At 42.9% G+C, this 20817-nt stretch overlaps 1 protein-coding gene across 19 annotated transcripts in view; it reads right to left on the bottom strand.

Moving 5' to 3' along the window:
• tjp1a (tight junction protein 1a) overlaps positions 1–20817 on the bottom strand; it is an 87850-nt gene that overhangs the window by 13357 nt on the left and 53676 nt on the right. For 9 of the 19 annotated variants that reach the window (XM_028956058.1, XM_028956046.1, XM_028956050.1 and 6 more), the window contains 18 exons: positions 19871–19942; positions 16888–16941; positions 15549–15673; positions 13800–13902; positions 13111–13393; positions 12049–12152; positions 10983–11148; positions 8422–8557; positions 7882–7887; positions 6864–6899; positions 5159–5298; positions 4360–4465; positions 4108–4258; positions 2947–3055; positions 2483–2702; positions 834–1018; positions 341–436; positions 55–81 (listed from right to left, as the gene is read on the bottom strand). In XM_028956058.1, coding sequence (XP_028811891.1) covers positions 55–81; positions 341–436; positions 834–1018; positions 2483–2702; positions 2947–3055; positions 4108–4258; positions 4360–4465; positions 5159–5298; positions 6864–6899; positions 7882–7887; positions 8422–8557; positions 10983–11148; positions 12049–12152; positions 13111–13393; positions 13800–13902; positions 15549–15673; positions 16888–16941; positions 19871–19942 — 2119 coding nt within the window. The remainder of the gene's footprint in view (positions 1–54; positions 82–340; positions 437–833; positions 1019–2482; positions 2703–2946; positions 3056–4107; positions 4259–4359; positions 4466–5158; positions 5299–6863; positions 6900–7881; positions 7888–8421; positions 8558–10982; positions 11149–12048; positions 12153–13110; positions 13394–13799; positions 13903–15548; positions 15674–16887; positions 16942–19870; positions 19943–20817) is intronic. The other 10 variants (XM_028956062.1, XM_028956052.1, XM_028956060.1 and 7 more) reach the window with 5 other exon arrangements.

Genomic DNA, 20817 nt, shown 5'->3' on the forward strand with positions numbered 1-20817 from the left:
ACAAAATCTGTCTAGGTCTATGTATCAAGCAAGCTTATGCACTGGAGGACATACTTTCCACTCCTTCGTGATGCTGTGTTTCTGAAAAGAAAAGGCCATGTGGTTACACAAGTTTTGCCCAGGGGCTGGACTCACTTTACAAGCTGAATTTTAAGTGCACTCAGATAATTGAAATTGTACACCAACAGTGCTCAGTACTTGTTACAGTAGCACTAAAACCGTACTTCAGGGAACTTCTGCCTTTAGCTTACCCTGAATGAACAGATGAACCTATTGTCTAGGGTGAAAGAGGTGTCTGGGTGAGACGAAAGGAGATAGGGGTGAAGGACTGGTTACTCACTGGCGAGCTCAAACAGATCAGGCACCTCCCTGGCCAACTTCTCTCGTGCAACATCAGCGATGGGCCCAAAGATCACCACAGGCCTGAGGAAGCCAGCTGCACACAGAAACAGAGCACACAACAAGAGAAAGAGGTCAATATAAGACAGCCACTTATTATCTAAGAATTAACCACAAACCTCGCAGTGTTTTAGTCCTCCTTGCTAACAACAAAGGTAGCAAATTGCATTCATTTACTAATCAAACAGGCCATTTACGACACAGGCTTACTACCATAACAGATATACATATCCATTATACATTCATGTGTCAATACAATTTCAATGACTTTTCCATGTATATTTATTTCGTATTCCAAAACTTTTCAAGGCATGGAAAATTCTATTATCAAATTCCATGACTTTTGCAGGATTTTAATGACTGTAAGAACATGTATAAGATGCAATTTACCATTAAAACAAACTGTGGTAATCTTTAAATACAGAGATACCGACCCTCTCTGAGCACCACGCGCTCATAAGCAGGGAACTTGGTCTGCACTGGTTGGGCAGAGAGGTCCTCTCGGCTCTTTCTCAGGTTCCTCTTAGAGCTGCGCAGGCCCCGAAACCTCCAGAAGTCTGCTCGGTCACCTCCGGGAGTCTTGGGAAGGGTGTACTGCACACTGGACAACTGCTCTGCCCTGTGAGAAGGAAAAGAGGAAAGGAGGGTGAGGATTTAGTCAGAAGCTCTCTGAAATGTCAACTGTTCAATGTTTTTATAATACACTTTTTTTTGCCCTGCTTTATTGCAGTGACGAGTTATTTAACTGAGGTCGTGAGTTGCTTCACATTTCCTGAACAATCATTTGGTGGAAAAGAGGTCACTGGTAAGATGTGAATTTTTTTTTTATTTTTCAAAAATATTCTTAAAATAAACTTCTTCCTCCAAACTCACACAGTCTGAGCAAAATGGACCCAATCATGTTCTGGCATAGATCCTCAGCTGTAATTTACACGACTTTTAAAAGGAGACACGCGGCTGCGGAGGTGCTGGAATATAAAAGCAACGTACACAGTACCGTGTGACATGGTTCACTACGTAAAGCCTACGTAAAAACTACAGACCTAGTTTTAAATGCTGTAGTTTGTAAACGTAGAAAACTAATATTATAGATTAATGTCTAAATCAGATATTTTATGACTTCATAGGTTTATTTCATATTCCAAAACTTTTCAAGGCCGGGAAAATTCTCTTTTCAAATTCCATGACTTTTCCAGGTTTTTAATGACTGTAAGAATACTGATATATGCTTATTGACAGTGCCACATTGACTACATGTTGAACTAAAAACTAAAGAAGTTCCAACTGCAATATTCAGGTAGGGCAGTGTACTTTTACAGGATGTTATTAAGTTGTACAGCTCTATGCCAATAGTGTGCTAAATAGCTGCATACATTTTTTGCACAAGAAAGTGGAAAAGCCTATACAGTAAACATTCTTACTGGAGATAAGAGCATTGGTAAATGTGAACTGCACTATAATGTCAGGATTATGCACATCTTCAGAGCCAATATCGGAGTATAACACCACCACAAACCACAGTCAGGGTGAGAGAGCAAGAAGCTGTCAGCTGTTTGTCCACATTATTCTCCTACCTGACTCACAGCAGGGCTGAACAGAGGGGAAAAAATAAAATAAAAAGACCTGCGTAGGTCAGCATCATATTATAACCAGTTTTTCAGGAACTGAACAGGTTGTGTAGATATAAACTGCACAGAAAGCAAAACTGCTGTGACTGATCTCAAAAACTGGGCACAAAGCAAAATGGAACCAAGGGGGTCACACTGCAGAGGGCCTAAAGTGCAAAATCCAGGTCTAGGAGTGTGTGTGTGTGTGTGTGTGTGTGTGTGTGTGTGTGTGTGTGTTGGGGGGGGGGGGTGCAGGTGGGTTGAGTTAAGGGTGCTTCCTTCACTAGTTAGAGACCTTGCATGCTGGATCATTAAAGAAACTACAAAAAAAGTCATTTACCAGGCTGAATGTACATGCGGTGGTATACCATAACATAGAAAAGAAGTAACTGGATGAAGCAAATACTGAACACAAAGCAAAACAGGGCTCAGTGAGTCACATTACAAGGGGCATGAACACCAGGGCTGTCCAATACCTGTTCTTGTTGGGAATAATGCCCCTCTCCACCTCCTGGTGGTTCTTGCCAATGCGGATGGCAAGCCAGGAGCCCAGCTTGCCGTTATACAGGGTGTCCACGACCCGGAACACCTCGCCTTTGTTAAAGCTCAGGCCGTATGGAGACTCCTTTTCATACTCAAAGTGGGTGCGGATGTAAAATGAGTCGCCCACGTCTGATTCGACTATTCGCCGATACACTGAGGGATGGAAGAGAAAAACACCGTAAAATACACAAACAAAGATGCAAGTGTGGATCCTCTGAGGTCAGGTCAGATGATTTCTCCTGATGAACAGCAGCTGTGGTGGAACTGATTAAATGTTGCCTGGCCGGTCATTTCTGAAGGGCAACTGACTCACACTGCCCTGGCTTCTGGATCAGAGTTCTTAAAAGTACGGGTGGAGTTTGGACGGATTTTTAACATCCAAAAAACACAAACTCACCATCCTTCTTCTTCTGTGCCAGAATAGTGACCTCCTCCCCTCTGGGCAGGTCCAGTAGGAACAGAACAGCCTCTTCTCGGATTATGTTTGCAAAGTCCACATTGTTTACCTGCGATTTTCACACAGAAAAACAAAACTAGAATTAAAACTGGAGGGGGGTGACGTTGAAAAATGGTGCAAATGGAAAGATGAAAGTCGGGGGGGGGCAAACACAATGTGGTGTTTATTGATTCTGGATCTGAAACACATACTACACCCAAGAAAATGTTCACACACATCCAATAAGTTTCTGGGCTTTACTGAGCCGCCACCATGTTTTATCGTCAGGAGCAGAGGGAGAAGGTACGGAAACCATGGCGGGGCCTGGCAGGCCTTAAGAGGAAAGCTGAGAGAGGGAAAACAATGTGCTGCGGAACATTCTGGAATCTGAAGTGTGTTTGGACAGCAGGGAACTGAACCCTGAGGAGCAGCCCCTCCCTCAAACATGCGCTCACACACACAGCATGCCTAGTGGAGACGGAGGTGTAGGAGGAACACAAAGAGTTCAGTGTTCCATAAATTTAAAGAAAAAAAGAAAGAAAAATACATGACAAGTCCTGGGATATTGTGCATATCTACAACTGCACTACTGACAATGGCCAACAGTGGCCTGAATAAAACAATGAGCCCCTTTGTGCAAGGCCAAAAAAAACAAAAGAAAAAGAAACAGAAAAGAGGCAGGCATTGACTCAGACGAGTGAAATGTGATTAGCATTTCTATCATGCATCACTCAAACCACAGCGGGTCGAACAGTCGCATGGTTTCTCAATATTTTTCCAGTCAGGGTGGGAGGTAACTGAAGAACATCACTTCTGGGATGAGTACACAGTAGAAGACCTCCAAAAATGCAGTTCTTTAACATTTACAGTCTCATATGCATGTGAACAGCAGGCTAAAGAAAAAAGTTTCAGTAGAACAGTGCACAAGCCAAGATCCATATTAGATATAACTTACAATTACTTATATTCGTCTGATTACTTGATGTAGTGAAAATAACATGCTCATATCGCACATTGGCACTACCTTTTTATGTCCTCATGACCTATTCATTGCAGGATTATGTTGTAATTGTATGTTTAATTATGATCTAAATCATGTAAGTATTATTTGATGGTCCTCACCCTGAGTATTTGGTCTCCCTCCTCGAGGCCCTCTTTGGCAGCGGGACTGTCTTCCAGCACACCCGCCACAAAGATGCCGACATCATTACCCCCGGCCAGCCGCAGCCCGACACTCTCGCCCTTCCTGAATTTCACCAGTTTCATACTTGGCCTGAAGAGGGGACCGAGGGTTTGAAGAAAGCAGATCAAAACAGTGCTCATCTGGTTCCTGCTGTAGTGTGAATGTGTTGAAGATGAAGAGGATGAGCTCACCTAAGAATGCTCTCATCATGGGCAGCACTGGGCACTGGGGCGTCTGATGGGCTGACAGGCAAATCAACATCAGGCTGCCCAGGCTGAGCATACACTGGCTTCGGCTCTGTGATTATACACACACAAAATCAGACTACAACAATGCACTCAAAATTTACACCATATTGGCCCCCTCTCTGTCAACCCTGTAATTAACACACACCAGAGGCAGTAGGAGATGAATGTGAAGGACAAACTAAATAAACTACTCATGAACAGTTATTCAAGTTATAAACTGCAGCTATAAACAACTTTATTAACAGAGCACAACAGATTTGCCAGTGACTAATGCTGTTCAACATTTTCTTCAAGAGTTGGAAAGAGACAAATGAACCATAACTGTTCATTTGTTTTGGGGTTTATTGGTAACAGTGAATCACTGTCAGAAACTTTCCCAACAAGGCCATTACAAACGCCAGGCCCAAAGCCTATCAGGATCAAGAGGTTCTGGAATTCTGCTGTCTGTGTGTGTGTATGAAAGAGAAACAGCTGCGTTGGGTGTAATCTCTTGCAGCAGGGACTTTAGTACAGATGTGGGAGGGATAGAGGTGAAGAAGTGTCTAGAAGCCTGTTTCACAATATCTGAGTAAGTTGCCTGCTCACTTCAAAAATCACAGCATAAGATAAAAGACTGAGAAACAAGATATATACTCTGTTTGTGGACTTGGATAAAATTGATGAATAGTTTCACAATGCCCCATGCTGTTTTAGGTGTATTACCGGCTGACTTTCTGCGGTGGTGTAGTTTGATGTCGGGTACCTGGCAGTGGAGGAATCTGCTTGTCGTCCCTAGACACTGACTGTTCACTGGGCTGGGAGTGCAGGGTCTCTTGGGAACCTTTGACTGGGGTTGACACCGCACCGGGTTTGGAGATCCGGTCTTCATCGCGACTTCTGTGGCTAAACACAGGGGTGGAGGGTTGATGAAAATTATTAAATAAATTGAGATTAGTTGCTGATTGAATTAGTGTATGATACAACTATAGTGCAAATAGAGATCACGGAGAAATACACTGACTACAGGAGGGGCGGACAGGATGGATGGATCTAAGCAGAGTATCATGAACCACATTATAAAAATTGGGCAGTACTGCATGGTCTTGAATGGGTGCGAAATTTAGAAGTGTGGTGGGGTTGAATTGTAAAATCATTTTTGTGTATGAAATACACAAATGATGACTTTATTAAAGATGAGTGTCCCAATTTATTCTTTGACATTTGTTTGTGAAATAAAGAAATAAATTATTAAGGAACAGAAATGAAGATAGTTATAATGGTGAGAAATTATAAATATAAGTGTATAAATATGTATGCAAATATGAGTGTTGTGGGTTCCAGAGGCCATTGGGGTGACGTAACTGTTTTCGTTACTTTGCTATAGAGTCTCATTGTTGTCATGACCACTGGTCATCTCTGAGTGCATAGATGTCTGTGTTCTGGGAGCTGAATACAAAGCTTTGTCAGAGAGGACAGACAGTGGAGGGGAGTGAGAGAAATGGTGAGAGAAAGTGAGAGAGGGGCCTATAGAGATGACTCCAAAAGCTTCTGACAGAACAGAAGAATTCCTGCCCGGTCAGTAGCACGCAGCCTGGCACAGCGCTTAAGCTGGCATTCATGCTCCTTCTGCAGGGACGAGGGCTTCGAATACACCCTGTGCCATCCATTAAAAGCATACAACACAAGACATGGGCACTCTTTTTTAACAAAGCAACCATGCAAGGAAACTGTAGCATCAATACATTTCTATGCATGCTTGGACAGTCACAAACTGAAAAATGTACTAATGTCTACATCCCAAATTCCTAAACCTGCAGTCATTTTGGACCAGTCCTAATCAGATTCACAGAGGGCTGTGCAAATATATAGCCTGCCTGATTGTGTGTGCAGGTCTCTGTGGGCTGTAGCTGTAGTAGGGCAGGTCAGAATTCATCTGTCAAAAGGACTGGCAACTCTCTCTGGCCTCAATCTGCCCCTCCATGGGCCCAGATCCATTTAGAGGCCAGATGACAGCGGCACAATAATTCCTCTCCCTCCCTTGACTTCACCTCTTTTTCTTCACTCCTGGGCCAAAACCCCTGAAAACCATGTAAGAGAATCCCTGTATAGTCCTTAAAGCTTATACTCTCATAATATGTACAAAGAGCAAAGGCAGATGATATTAATAGTTCTGATCCATAAAGCCTGTATGAACAGGATTAAGACAAGTGTATTGCAAAAGATCCACATGGCAATTCTCCACACTGTAGAACCACAACAGGCAGATCCACTGACTTTAGATACCAACACACACACACACACACACACACACACATATAAACACACAGTACTGACTAGGCACATCAGCTCATTTTAACCCCCTCCCCATTTGCACAAAGAACAGAACACACAGTGCTATCATCTTAAAAAAACACATTAAAAATCACTAGAAAACACCAAACGGATATGATCCAGTCAGATAGACTTACAGTGGCCGCGCTCGGTGCAAGAGCGACCCAGAGGTCCTGTATTGGAACAAGAGCAGTCATTCAGACGTTCTGACTGGCCAGTGGGACAGGGTTAACATACAGCGATATTAAACTGGCCTCTTTGACAGGCAGGCAGCTGTAGATCACACACAAACAGCCACAATATGTATCACATCCAGCACTAATTCACTCCTCTTCTGATGAATTAATGATTTTTAGCCCCCCATGATTTAGTTTTATTACAGATTGCATGGGGCCTCTGCATTTCAACAGCAGCACAGCAGTCAATCCTCAGTTCCTGCAGAGACTGCAGCTGAGGTCCCGGAGGAAAGTGATGGTAGGAGACACCCTCAGCAAAATCTTTGTATTGTGCATTAACAATCGACAACACCGCTGCATATGTGAATCATGTTGGGGGTGGGGGCACTATCAAAACACACTGATATGCAGTACAAGTGGATACATGTATCCGATACAGAATAATGACAGGGAACCAAAATATGTCCACTATGTGTTAAAGGGAAGGCTTGAACTTGAACTGTGAGAATTCATTAAAACACAGCCCAAGAGAAAAAAGCATCTTCATCAGCAGTGGAGGAAGAGGAGGATTAATGGTTGGTGGGACGGCAGCACATGAGCCACATCTGCGTCTCTCTCTGCAGGACTTCACGTGCTTCATCTGGGCCTTCAATGCCAATCCTGGTTAATTGCTGTGATAACGGCCATGCAATGGAAGACCCGACTGTTGTGCCCACGACTTCCCAGCGGTGCCTCTGGCATAAACAGACCGACGGGAGCTCTGTAACAGCCCACGGCCCGTTTGAGAGACTGTGGCAGGCCTGCGCTCTGTCAAAACACTGCATCATGATCACAGCCTCTGCAATGCTCTACCGACATCTATTTCATACAGATGGCAGGACAACACAGAAGACTTAACTGTTACTATCAGCCTATGTATCCTGTGCTACACACACACACACACACACACACACACACACACACACACACACACACTTACTTTCGCCTGCACGTGATGTGGACATTGTGGTGAATTGAAAACAGAGCAAGTAAAAAAAAGAGAGAAACAAAAAAATGAGAGGAAATTAGAGAAATAGGGTGGATTATTATTAGTTTTTTTTTTATCAAATGGACTGGCCGTTTGTCCCCTCCCAGACCAGCTGAGTGACTATCAATGAGCATCCGATCAGAAACCCCCCGGCCAGACCTCATGGGTCTGAACGGAGATCAATAACTCAGCCTGGGCTGACTTATGATCACGGACTTTAGGTCAGCCAAGAATTACCATTTCATCCATACTCAGAGATGATTTAGTAAGCAGCTGGGAATAATTGCACTTCCCAGGGTCATGACTGGTGCATAAATTAATGAATACAAAGGAATTCTCAAATGTATGTCAATAAAGGGGGAAAAGTATAGCTATACTACAGCTTCTTTTCTGACAGCACAGCAGGAGAGGCATTCGATGTCTGTAAGCTGATGGAGGAGCAGTACATGGTGGAGATGATCGCAGAGTGCTCGACTGGCTGTGGGCTCTTACCTTCCATTGCTCATCTGTTGCGGTGACTGCCTGGACAGGTCCGAAGGCTCTGAGCGCTTGTCGGGCGAACGCGACTGAGTGCCGCGGGTTCGGTCATGGGAATGGTCAGATGCCAGTGAATGAATTTCTGAAATGTCTGTTAAAATAAAGTGGTGGGATTTTTCTGTAAATATGCTGAGCTGCACAGGACTGTTCAAATGGTCCACCAGGAAAACATATACTGTTGTGAGAAAGTTCTCAATACGGAGTCTTCAGTTCAACTGAATTTCATTATGCAATAAAATGGTCACTTTGGGATGACATACCTAACTGCTTCCAACTTCAATTTTAGCAAAAGCAATTAAATGTGCATTTGTATGGCCTGGTTTAACAAACACTAGGGTGCATACAAGAAGCACATGAGTACACAAGCATAGTACACTACCACAGTTCAAGTGTGGTCCATGGGAAAAGCCCCAAAATATCTATGGAAGGTGTAAATAAAACAGCCCCTATACTGTTCCACAAGCCTTTCCTCAGAACTGTATGTTAGCTGACAAGTTTCTGCTTTTTGAGGTTGACTAACAAGCAGCCAAAATGTCTGCGCAAACAAAAGGTCTCTCCAACTAGATGTGTGGACGTTCAAATAAGTTCTTTAACCTTTTTGAACCAATGTTTCACGGGAGACGTGATCATTGTGACACTTATTTTGATCCTTGCTTCAGTAGAGAGTACTGATACTCAATTTACTCATTACAAGGACTGTAAGGAAAATAAGAGTCTGGGACAAATGATAGCACATCCCCGACATAAACAAACATATAGTTCAAAAATTCTGAACTTAAGACTTTAAATTTCATGAATCATGACTATGCAGATGCAGCCATAGCAAGGTGAGCTGACTAGATTCAGCGAGAAGCTGAGTGCAGGATTTCTGCAGGTTTAAGAAGCCAAATTAAAGGCTTTTTAAGACCTTTTTAAGACCATTTTCATCAAATTTAAGACCTTGCATTGTCCAAGGGTCAGAGTTGTTCAAGGGCCACTCTGAGGGCCTGATGCTCTTCTAAAATAAAAAGATATTTAATAATTGTTTTCTATATTAATTTTCCTTCCAAACGTATGTTATTTTTTAGCCTGTCACTTTTAACAGTCTCATATTACATGTAGTTCTGCAAGCCACTCAGGGGAGACTGCAATATTTTTGGTTTGTTACTTGCAAGCCATTTGAAGTTTTTGATATGGGTGACATGGGCCGTTGCCCAGAGCGGCATTGTGTATGGAGGCGTCATCATGGGCATCGGCAAAGTTAATTTCATGGCTGATGAACAAAGCCTATATTTTCAGTATCTGTGTACAGAGCACCAGAGCCTGGTAGGCATGTTCAGTAATCAATCCCTCCTTTTAACTAGTCACGTCTGCCCACCTATTACTTGTATAGCATACTGAGACTAAGATACTACAGCCATAAGAACAAAGGTCAGTAGGTGGCAATAATAGTGTTCTAAAGAAAACTCGCAATTGATTAGTAGGCATTGACACTAGGACATTACAAAAAACTAGAGTTTATTCAAAACAATTTGCTATTAAATAAATGATAAAATGTAAATACAAAAAACTCTGGCTAGATCCTGTGCACAACATGATGGCTCACATGCTGCCTTGAAACAGGCCAATGTGCAAGGGTGGGTTTAAATTAGCCACACGATCGGTCATTGAGGGTGGAATATCTGCTGTGGCTGTTGCCCCCGGCAAACGTGAGGAAGAACTTTTTTGGCCCGATAATGACCCAACTAGTACAGCTTTTAAAAACCTGTCTTTTTTCACGCGCTACGAACACTAGACTAAACGGGAAATTAAACGTGCCGGGAAATGAGCCGGTTTAAAACAAACCGGCAGACTCGAGCCTCAAGCCAGACTCGAGACTGTTTCACCTCATCAGCATCCATTTTCGCATCTCTTCCGTGAATATTAAATATGCATCACCTAACAGTTGTTGAGATTTGCAAATCAAATTAACATTTCATTTTAAAACAAACATTTAATTAAACTAACTTTAACCAAATGACTGAAAAAATTAAGCAGTGAATCACATGAAAAAGACGAGAAGTTCATGTTTGATGAACAGAAGTGCCAGACGTACAATAATTATTGTATTTGTAGCATAATTTGACACAAGGCTCTCTTGTACGCAAAAAAAACCAAAAAAAAACAGGCAGGGTCCTTCCCAAGCACGCACTGTGCTTAGTAAACCTGGAAGTGACCACAAATTACTGATCGGTTGAAGGCTTCATTTGATTTATTTGGGTCTTCAGTATTTCTAAGACCGTTTAACTCTGGATATAATGATTACTAGTCATTTTTAATGATAAAAAGTCTTAAATTGGATTTTCCTAAATTAAGGCCTTAAAAAAGGTCTTTTAAGGATCCGCAGAAACCCTGTGAGTGGGTATCTAGATCCTCTGTGAATGCTACTGAGAAAACAATCTTTATTGAAAAAATACGTAGGGCTAATGGTTCTCCTAGTCTGGTAGAGAAAGCACAGCCAGACCACTGCTACCCTCAAACCCCAGCTCTTCCCTCACCATCTCGGTCCGAGTTGGCAGAGGCAACGCTGTCGTCTAGGTCAGGGATGTTCAGGAGTGTTGCTCTCTCATCTCTCTGCACAACCATCTTCAGCTTGCCCTTTGACCGTTCAATGAGCTTCTTAGCATCAATCAAGGACAGGTTCTCTGTCACTGTGCCATTGATCTGGAACGAGAGATGCGAGGCAGTAGAGGACAAGATGAAGAACTGAGAATTAAAGGGCACACCTCACAACTATATATTACTTTGTCACCTTGAGAGATTCTGAAATAAAGGAGGATATGCCTAAGATGCTCTACTAGTCTTTAAAAAATGCATCAATTTGTCTTGAGCACCAAATTATGCAATGTGTAAAGCAAATCAAGTATTGACATTACTATTATTAATAATTGAACAGTTATCAATTCTGCAGTTTGTATTTGATTAGGAGTGGAGCTATGAGCTGTGAAGAGAGCAGCGGCCTTTCCAATTCTTCCTAACCTAAATACGCAAATACCAGGAGTCAAAACTGTGGGTGGAGTGCATCAAGAATCAATTAGTACAAGAATTATTGCAGTGGTTAACTCAATGGCAGCATTATGGTCTTGCTTAGCATAAATTATTGAGCTGTTTATTACTAATATGACTGGTATGCAGCTGAGTCAACCGACAGACAGTTTTCTCAGCCCAACTTGGCAATGACACACCCTCAAGGATACGCTTCGTTGTTTAAGCACAATCTCTCCCTGAGTAACGATAAACCAGTCAGAGAGGGACAGTGGCAGATCTTCACTCTTCTTAATGCTCCTAATTTGTTAAGCATTAACCACTCTTCTCAGAAGGTAACATTTAATGATGTACACAGTTCTAGGTGCTGCCACCTATTCCTAAGTGTAAATTTTACACTGGTGCACACTTTTGTGTATTATCATTCCATTATCATCTGTATCATAGTAATTTTTGTGAATCATAAAAAATATATAATTTTGTGCCATGCTCAGTATGTGCAGTAATTCTCATCTGATCTCTCCAATTGGCATAAAAAAAAAAAAATTTCCCCACATCTTTCCTCCAATTTATACTCACCTTGAGTACCACATCACCCTCCTGAATGTTGCCGTCCCTCGCTGCCAGGCTCTCAGGCGAGATGTCCTTCACAAAGATGTGGCTAGCTAGCCGCAACCCATATTCTGCTCACACAAACACAGACAGCGTAAATATGGCAGTAATTTCAACCCAGTCATCACAACAAAGACAACACAACAGCTATCATCTGACATCCTATAATCTCATATTCATTCACTATCAGGTCCAGTCAAGACCTCAGAACAGAAAAAAAATGATAATAATAATAATGAAAACCTTAATTATTCCCTTGTTTTAGAACCCCTATTAGCCCACATAATAATTTACCTAATTTTACCCAGAAAACAGTGGTCTGTCACAACAGTGGTCTGTCATTCACTTCCAAGGAACATCTGAGTACCAGAGTGTTTTCCAGACAAAGATTTTTAGTGAAGCAGTATTTAGTTGTGAAGCAGTATTTAGTTGTGTGAAATTAAATTTATGTAGATAAACTGGTCACTGCAAAGTGGGTAATTTTGTTGATTTGAATGAATGTAACTACTCAATACTTGCCAAACCAAACTGGTTTGATTAGTTCCTTAAATCTTGGAATTCATAGACATGTGAGTTCAATCGTGAGAAAACGTGGTCTAGGCTTGCCAACTACAAGTTTGACTCTTTGACTCCCTTCAAGTGGGACATAAAACAGATCCTCAAAGCAACTCTCAAAAGATCTGAAAAAGATTGTTCATGGTTTAGGGGAAGGCTACAAAAGAACTGAGTTTCAACTGTAAGGAATGTAAATCAGGAAATGGAAGGCCACAGACACATTGCTGTTAAATCCAGGTCTACCAGGAAAAGAAAAATACAGGCAATTTACAGACAAGCACCCAAGACCCAATTCAGCTGAAGTCAATGGTTACACAGGGATAGGATATTCCAACAGCACAATGGATCAAAACACAGTTCCACATCTACAAAGGGTTGATTTGATGCAGGGGGTCCATCCTTGGCAGCAATCAAATTGAACTGACCTGGAGAGATTTAAGTAAGAAAAGTGCATTTAGAAATAGAAAATTCCACCTTCACTCTTTCGCGACTTGACTAGAGTCACTTTGGCCGGCCGTGGAGGAATGTTGGACACCACCGATCGAGGGGAGGCACTCCTCTCTCGAGAGGTGCTGTGCTCTCGCCTGGAGGCACTGCCACTGCGCTCATTGCGACGGGTGCCTCCGCCACTGGCCCCCCCACCATACGCCCCTGGGCCGTCATAACCTTCATCCTCGCTCTCATCCTCCTCACGCTCTGACATAGGCTCTCTGTCCCGAGCCACTGGAATCTGCACTTTCCGCTTCCGTCGGATTGTCTGTGTGAGAAAACGCGAACAGGATGAATGATCTGAAACTGCAGCAGCACCATATCCGCACCACTGAATCACCAAATTAAATTTTTCAAATTACATTTAAGCGTGTTATTTATTATGAGCAACTATTGCCACATACAACTTTACACATACGTAACAAAACCTAATGTGACTTTTGACACCATATCAGATCAAACCTGACACCATGGGACCCCGCAGGGCCACTCCATTATCATCAGTGTGCAGATCAGTCTCCTCCATTACCAGCTGTCTGAGCTCAGGTCAATTCAATTTGGATGCAGTTCAACTCATTTGTTCAACTGCAACTTATTTGAGCTTATCAGCGCCCTAACCATTCAGTCCTTTCCTGACCTAGCCACTCAGTGTGTGTGTGTGTGTTCAAACTCACTATTTTGGCATTTTTGCCACTTTTTCTCAGCTGCTGCACAGCGTAGGCATGCTCCACATTGTCCATGGAAACTGCATTGACCATCACCACCCGGTCATTTTCCCTGAAACAGACAAACATGGTTATTAAACTGCACTCATCAGAAGGAGAAAAATAGTACAGAGTAAATTAAACTATAAAATATAGTAAACAAACTCCAGACAAAACAATATTAACATAATGATATACAGGAGCTGTTTTTAAGTGACATACAGAAAGTGTTTTCCCCTAATTACAATTTTATTCCAAAAAATGAAATTCACTTTTCCCCCTCAGACTTCTACACACAACACCCCATAATGACAACATGGGGGAAAAAAGTTTACTTGAGGTTTTGGTAAATTTATTTAAAACAAATTCAGCTCAGGTTCCTCCGGTTTCCCCTGATCATCCTTGAGATGTTTCTGCAGCTTAATTGGAGTCCTCCTATGGAACAAAACTATTGACTGGACCTGATTTGGAAAGGCACACATCTGTGTATATAAGGTCCCACAGTTGACAGTTCATGTCAGAGCACAAAGTCAAAGGAATTGTCTGTAGACCTCTGGGAGAGGACTGTCTCCAGGCACAAATCTGGGGAAGGTTAAGAGAAAAATATTCTGCTCCTTTGAACAATGAACACAGTGGCCTCAATCATCCATAAGTTCAGAGCTCCAGAGATTCACCATGGGCAGAGGAGAACCTTTAGAAGAACAATCTCCATCTCTGCAGCAATCCACCAATCCGGCCGGTATGTTAGAGTGCCCAGAGAGAAGCCTCTCCTTACTAAAAGGCACATGGCAGCCTGCCTGGAGTTCACCAGAAGGCACCTGAAGGACTCTTAGACCACGAGAAACAATATTCTCTGGTCTGATGAGATATCGACTGAACTATTTGGTGTGAATGCCAGGTGTCACGTTGGCAGGAAAGCAGGCACTGCTCATCACCAGGCCAATACCATCCCTACAGTGAAGCATGCTGGTGGCAGCACCATGCTGTGGGATGTTTTTCAGCTGCAGGAACTGGGAGACTAGTCAGGATAGAGGGAATGCAGCAATGTACAGAGACATCCTGGATAAAACCTGCTCCAGAGCGCTCTTGAACTCAAGACTGGGGCGGGACAAGGACCATAAATACACTGCCAAGATATCAAAGGAGTGGCTTCAGGACAACTCTGTGAATGTCCTTGAGTGGCCCAGCCAGTTTCCAGACTTGAATCCAATTGAACATCTCTGGTGAGATCTGAAAATTGCTTCAGTGACGCTTCCCATCCAATGTGATAAGAGTTTGAGAGGTGCTGCAAAGAGGACTGGGCCAAACCGGCCAAGGATAGATGTGCCAAGCTTGTAGAGTAATTTTCAAAAAGACTTCATGCTGTAATTGCTGCCAAAGGTGCTTTGACAAAGTATTGAGCAAACGGCTGTGAATATTTATTTACATGTGATTTTTCAGTTTTTATTTTTAATACATTTGGCAAAATCTCAAGCAAACTTTTTTTCATGTTGTCATTATGGGGTGCTGACTACACACTGAATGAGCCCAATGCATGTATTTATTAATAATAGTGGTGGTCGTTTAACTGAATATTGCTTTGTTAAAGCTGCATCTGTAATTTCCCTTTAATGCCGGAATGCATATAACACATACATTTAATTTCCACCATTGATTTATCAAAAATACTGTAAGTTAATGCAGTTGTCACAGAGCTACGTAAGGGTGTGTGACTCTTACTGTAGGAGCCCTTCTGCCGGTCCTCCCTTCAGCACATCCGAAATGACAATGGACGTCTCGCCACTCTGAAAGTGGGGGTTATCCCGACCTCCTGAGATGGCTATGCCAAAGCCAAATCCAGGTGCCTGCATGGGGTCACACGCACGGACACACCACCACCAGGAAAGAGCGGAGAAAGTAATTAATGACGTCACCATGTCTTTAACAATAGAGCGCTGACTGATTCTGGAAGGAAGTGAGGAAGGTCAGGAAGTGAGTATGCAAGGGTTTGCATGAAGTGTACAATAGCAGGCATGCGCTCCCAAGAGCTCTCAGGTGTCTCCTGACCCTAGTCTGAATGAAAGTAGTGCGATGGCGACAGATGGCCAGAATACGGACGCGTCTAGGGAAGCCCTGGCATCACGACTGGTCGTATAAAAGACAGACACACCTTTTCACCCTCCAGGAAGAAAACAAAGTCACAGTCCGGCGAGGAAACCATTAGGTCACGGAGTAAAGGGATTTTAAATGTGCAGAGCCGTTACACTTCTGCTGCCAAATACAAATGTTTTAATGTGTTAGCGTGCATTAGTTAGGAAAAAAGTGAGATGCTATGGAGAACGTCATAAACCATGCCGTTGGGTAGAAGCATTCCTCACTTTCCTTATGATCTGTTGATGAAGCCAGAGCCAACTATGTGAGAAGGTAATCTCCGCAGCACAACACAGGAACTGGAGAGCACACCCCTCTGCGGCTGAAGCGTAACCCCATTAAGGCAATGGCTAATTAGCTTAACGTACTAAGTCTAGACCGTTACCTCGAGATGAACGCCACATAACACACTGATGTGCAGTAACTAACTGCCACTTAATCAATCTGCTAATGACACTTCTGCATCATGTCACAACACAGGGAGATAAGCAGATTTAGGGCAGAAAGTAAAATGGCTGCAGAGTGAGTGAGAAGCTACGTGGTGTGGACCGGATCTACAGCGTGTAAACAGCACACAGCTAATGAGGTGAGGTTCAGAGAACGGAGTTGCACGCGTACATGCGCAATAAAAGGGGCAGAGGACAGTACTGTGCTCTCTTCTCCTCTACACTGTTTCCTTCCATCCGCGAGCAGAGCATTGTGTGCTCGGCAAGCACACATCCTGCAGCTGTAATTTCCAGCTCTCACGGGAGGGAAGGAGAAATAGAGATAGAGAGGGCTGACCAAAGAGGTTGTTAGAGAGGAGGGGTTAAGGGCAGAAGAAACAAACATTAAAGATAGGAAAATGTGAAATGACAAGAACAGAGAAGAAAAGAAAAAAATGTACAAGGGAGAGGAAAGAAAAGGAGGGGAACAAATGTCTTTTTACCCTGTGAAGAGTCACTGTGTGTTGTTCCCATATTACAGTTTCTTCCATCGCACCCTGAAAAAGCAACGATAAAAAAAGACGATTAAACAGCAAATATTAACAGTACATGAATACCACAGACGATGAAAGTGTTCTATGTCTCTTTTAAATGATAAAAGTGCATAGAACTCAGTAGTTCAATAACTTCAGCGTAGGTTCAAAAGCCCCACGGCATTCTCAATGCCAAGCTTTGTCTCATGCCAGCCTAAGTGGGCTGGATGCCTGAGGGTCAATCGAGGGCATCGCAGTGGCCAGAGCTGCTTTACGTGAGACCCAGGGAAAAACACTGACCACATCAGCCATTACCAACCCCACGGCCACAGAGGCATCCTTATATTTAAACAACACATCAAAACTCCTCTACTGGAGGGCAAAATGGAGCCGGCCAGGGCTGCAGAACACAAGGCAGGAAAAGTGGACGCACACACAACTGCTGGTCACCATTTAATGCTGCACCAATCATGGCAGCCCCAAGAGAACAGAGGTGAAAAATAATGATGCCTCTGTGAACACGACTGGCTCAGCATTCAGCTTTACATACGGATGCAGGCTCACTCCCGGCCAGATTACTTCAGCAGGGTCTGCGCAGCTACACATACAGCATTGCAAAATAATTCCTGCCCGTGCGTTCTTACATCCCCAAGCTCGGATCTAATTCATCGGATCTGAAGTGCGGTGACGTTCATAAATGGGTAAAAAGAGTATTCATTATGTTAGAAATATACAGTACTTTGCAAAGGTTTTTCACATAAACTCAGTCCCTTCCTGACCAATCGAAATGGGTAAAACACCAAAAAAGTGACACTAATTTCATTTGAGAAAAAATACTAAATAATTATTACTACATAATAACACTAAAGTATTTCTGCTCAGAGCTGTGGCATAAAATGTTTGCAATAAACAGATTCAGTAAATCCATATGTTATCAATGGTTGACACAGGGGTTAAGAATACTTAAGTTTAACTGTGCATGGTACTGTATCTCTCTACATACCAGTTAGTTGCCCATTTCCAAATCAAAATGTAAAATGCGAACAGAGACAACAAAGCACTCAGACCAAAATACATAAGTGATTAAAAATTTAATAAAATAAACAATCCTAAATGGACAGCCTTGACAGCCATTTGGAATTTTGCTTAATGATATGGAAATAATACTGAATATGGCGAACAATAATGAATGAGGTGGCATTAATGTTTTACAATGGTACTTTCAACCTGTGCCTGTGTAAAACTGCATATGTATCCTTTGAGCCAGCGACCAGACCAGGTTTGGTGTGATGCCAGTAGGCCCAGACAGCGGGAGAGAGACAGAGGGATGCTGGGTTGACGTCGGGTGGGGACAGGAGGATATAAATAAGTGGCACGGCACAGCGGGAGGATTTAGGAGGAGCTCCTTTTCACACTCTCCCCCTCTCCAGCTTTCCCCCTTAATTCAATTCAAACCAATCCAAAGAGGCATGGCTGTCCCATCTTAATTTACTCTAACATTGTAGTATTTAATGTCATATTTATCTGAACAAATCTGGACATTAAAAAGAATAATTAAAAACTAATTAAATTCTCTGACTGAAAACCCTTTAATTTCCTGCATCTAAGCTATGAAAACACAACTAACCCTTCAGCCCTGATTACTGTGACCCTGTGTGACACCGCTATTTGTAGCTATAATTGGCAAAGGGACAGCAAAACTCAGCCCAACCCAATAAAACCCCCCCCCCCCCCCCCACCCTGCACCCACCCTTAAATGCCTGCGCCTCAGTCTCCCACAGTCATCCCTCTATTGTGTGAGGAGAACCTGACCCACTTCAAAACATCCATGCAGAACTTGCATTTGTGAGTGTAAGTGTGTGTGTTTCTCATGGCCCTGATCCCGGCTGTCAGCCTAAACAAGGCTGTGAACACACACACACACACACACACACACACACACACACACACAACCCAGCAGAGCATGCCACAGGAAGAGTGTCTGTTGTTAGAGGAAGGAAGGAAAAAAACTGTATTCATTTAAAGAACAGTGCTGTTTTCAATGACTTAAATTTTCAAGAACATAAAAAGAAAAAAAGAGGGAAAAGAATTACTTTATTCTTCCCAATATCAAATATATCCCATCACCTCCCTGGCTTCTCTCTCACGGATGTTTGGTATGTGGCATTAGCATGGAAACAGCCTATCTGCGATTCCTCCCGCCCTTCTACACATCACAGTAATACCACTCCCCAGCAGCTGGGGAGCACAACACACACACACACACACACACACAGGTTCGGCAAGTTAAAAAAAAACAAAAAACAAAAAAACCTTACAAGACAACAGAGGACAGAGTATCCTCCACAACAACATATGAACAGATATTTTGATTCATTTCTCTCTCACACACACACACACACACACACACACACACACACACACACACACACACACACACACACACACACACACACACACACACACACACACAGCATCTCTTCCTACCCAGTCTCAAGGATGCAAAAATTCTCCACCAGAAGCTCTAGACCAGGGTCCCGCCCTGTTCTCTTCCTCTTGATTATTGTTTTAATTAAAGATTCCAATGTGGATGCTGGATTAAACCGAACAAGGACAGGACCTTTGGGCTCTCATATATAGATTATTTAATTCATGGACCACTATTTCCAATATGAAAAATATATAACCACAGTAACGCTATTACTAAGCATTTCCTTTTGTTAATGCCTTTCAAGAAGCCACCATCTGAACATCAGACAACATTGTGGCACTAGATTGTCAAACTGAAATATGAACCACAACTAAGCTTGTACGAGTATTGTTCTATAAATGTAATAGAAATGACATAATGAAATGACACCATGCTCAAACCAAAATATGCATGAGTTGACAAATACAGAGATCACAGCACATGAATCGGGAACAAAGAGCATTAATGAAGAAGCAGCACTACCTTCCGACCCAGTAGCTCAACCACAGGGTCATCGGGGTCCCCTGGGGGGTCTTCTGACAGAGGGCTCATCACCTGGACCACCACAGTGGAAAGCATTTTTAAATATCGGATATGGGCTAGTTCACAAGATGGCATTTGTGACATTTCTGATTTCAAAGAGGAAAGTTTCACTATGTTCAGTCACCTTTTTAAGATTTGATCATTTCAAAACACAGTACATGCAGAGAAGGTCTGGACAAAGCAGCATTTGCAGGATGACTAAAGTAAAGCTCTTCAATATCATGTCAATTACACAGAGAAGACAAATAATCACCTTTAATTTCACAAGAAAACCAGGTTTATAAAAAATCATCCTTTATGATCAACATTATTCGGAACAAATCCAGGTGGAAATAAAATGGGTTTGTGTGTATGCCACTTTAGCAAAGATACCTACATGCTACCAATGTATTGTCATACCAGACATTAAAATATATGTGTACTCCCCCCACGTTGGCACACAAATAGCTCTCTTCTCTCTCTAACAGGAGAATAAAGCATGCAAATCATGTGATGTCTCCACTGTTCACTCGGCAGGTCCCCGACGGAAGGGAAAGGACTGCCGCCCCCCACCATCACAGCAGAAAAGCGCAGTGCAGAAGGGCCGGCCGTTACTGGAGGTCTCACAGGAAGCTGATCTCAGCAGCGAACCCGAGAGCCGTGTGGCCCGCACTGCTGTTTAATTATTCATTACGCCTTCATCACCTCTCCCCCACACGCAGTGCACACGTACGCACAGGACGGGCTCGCTCGCACACATATATGCGCGTGCACACGCACTGCAGACGTTATCGCGCACACCCTGTAACCTTCATTTAACACTCACAATTTCACAGTTTCAGCACAACTACACTTGTGAAAGCTATTTTTGGGGAAAATAAGGCTTGATCCATTTCCTTTACTGCCGT

This window comes from Denticeps clupeoides, chromosome 16 (genome assembly GCF_900700375.1).
Source record: "Denticeps clupeoides chromosome 16, fDenClu1.1, whole genome shotgun sequence".
Taxonomy (NCBI): Eukaryota; Metazoa; Chordata; class Actinopteri; order Clupeiformes; family Denticipitidae; genus Denticeps; species Denticeps clupeoides.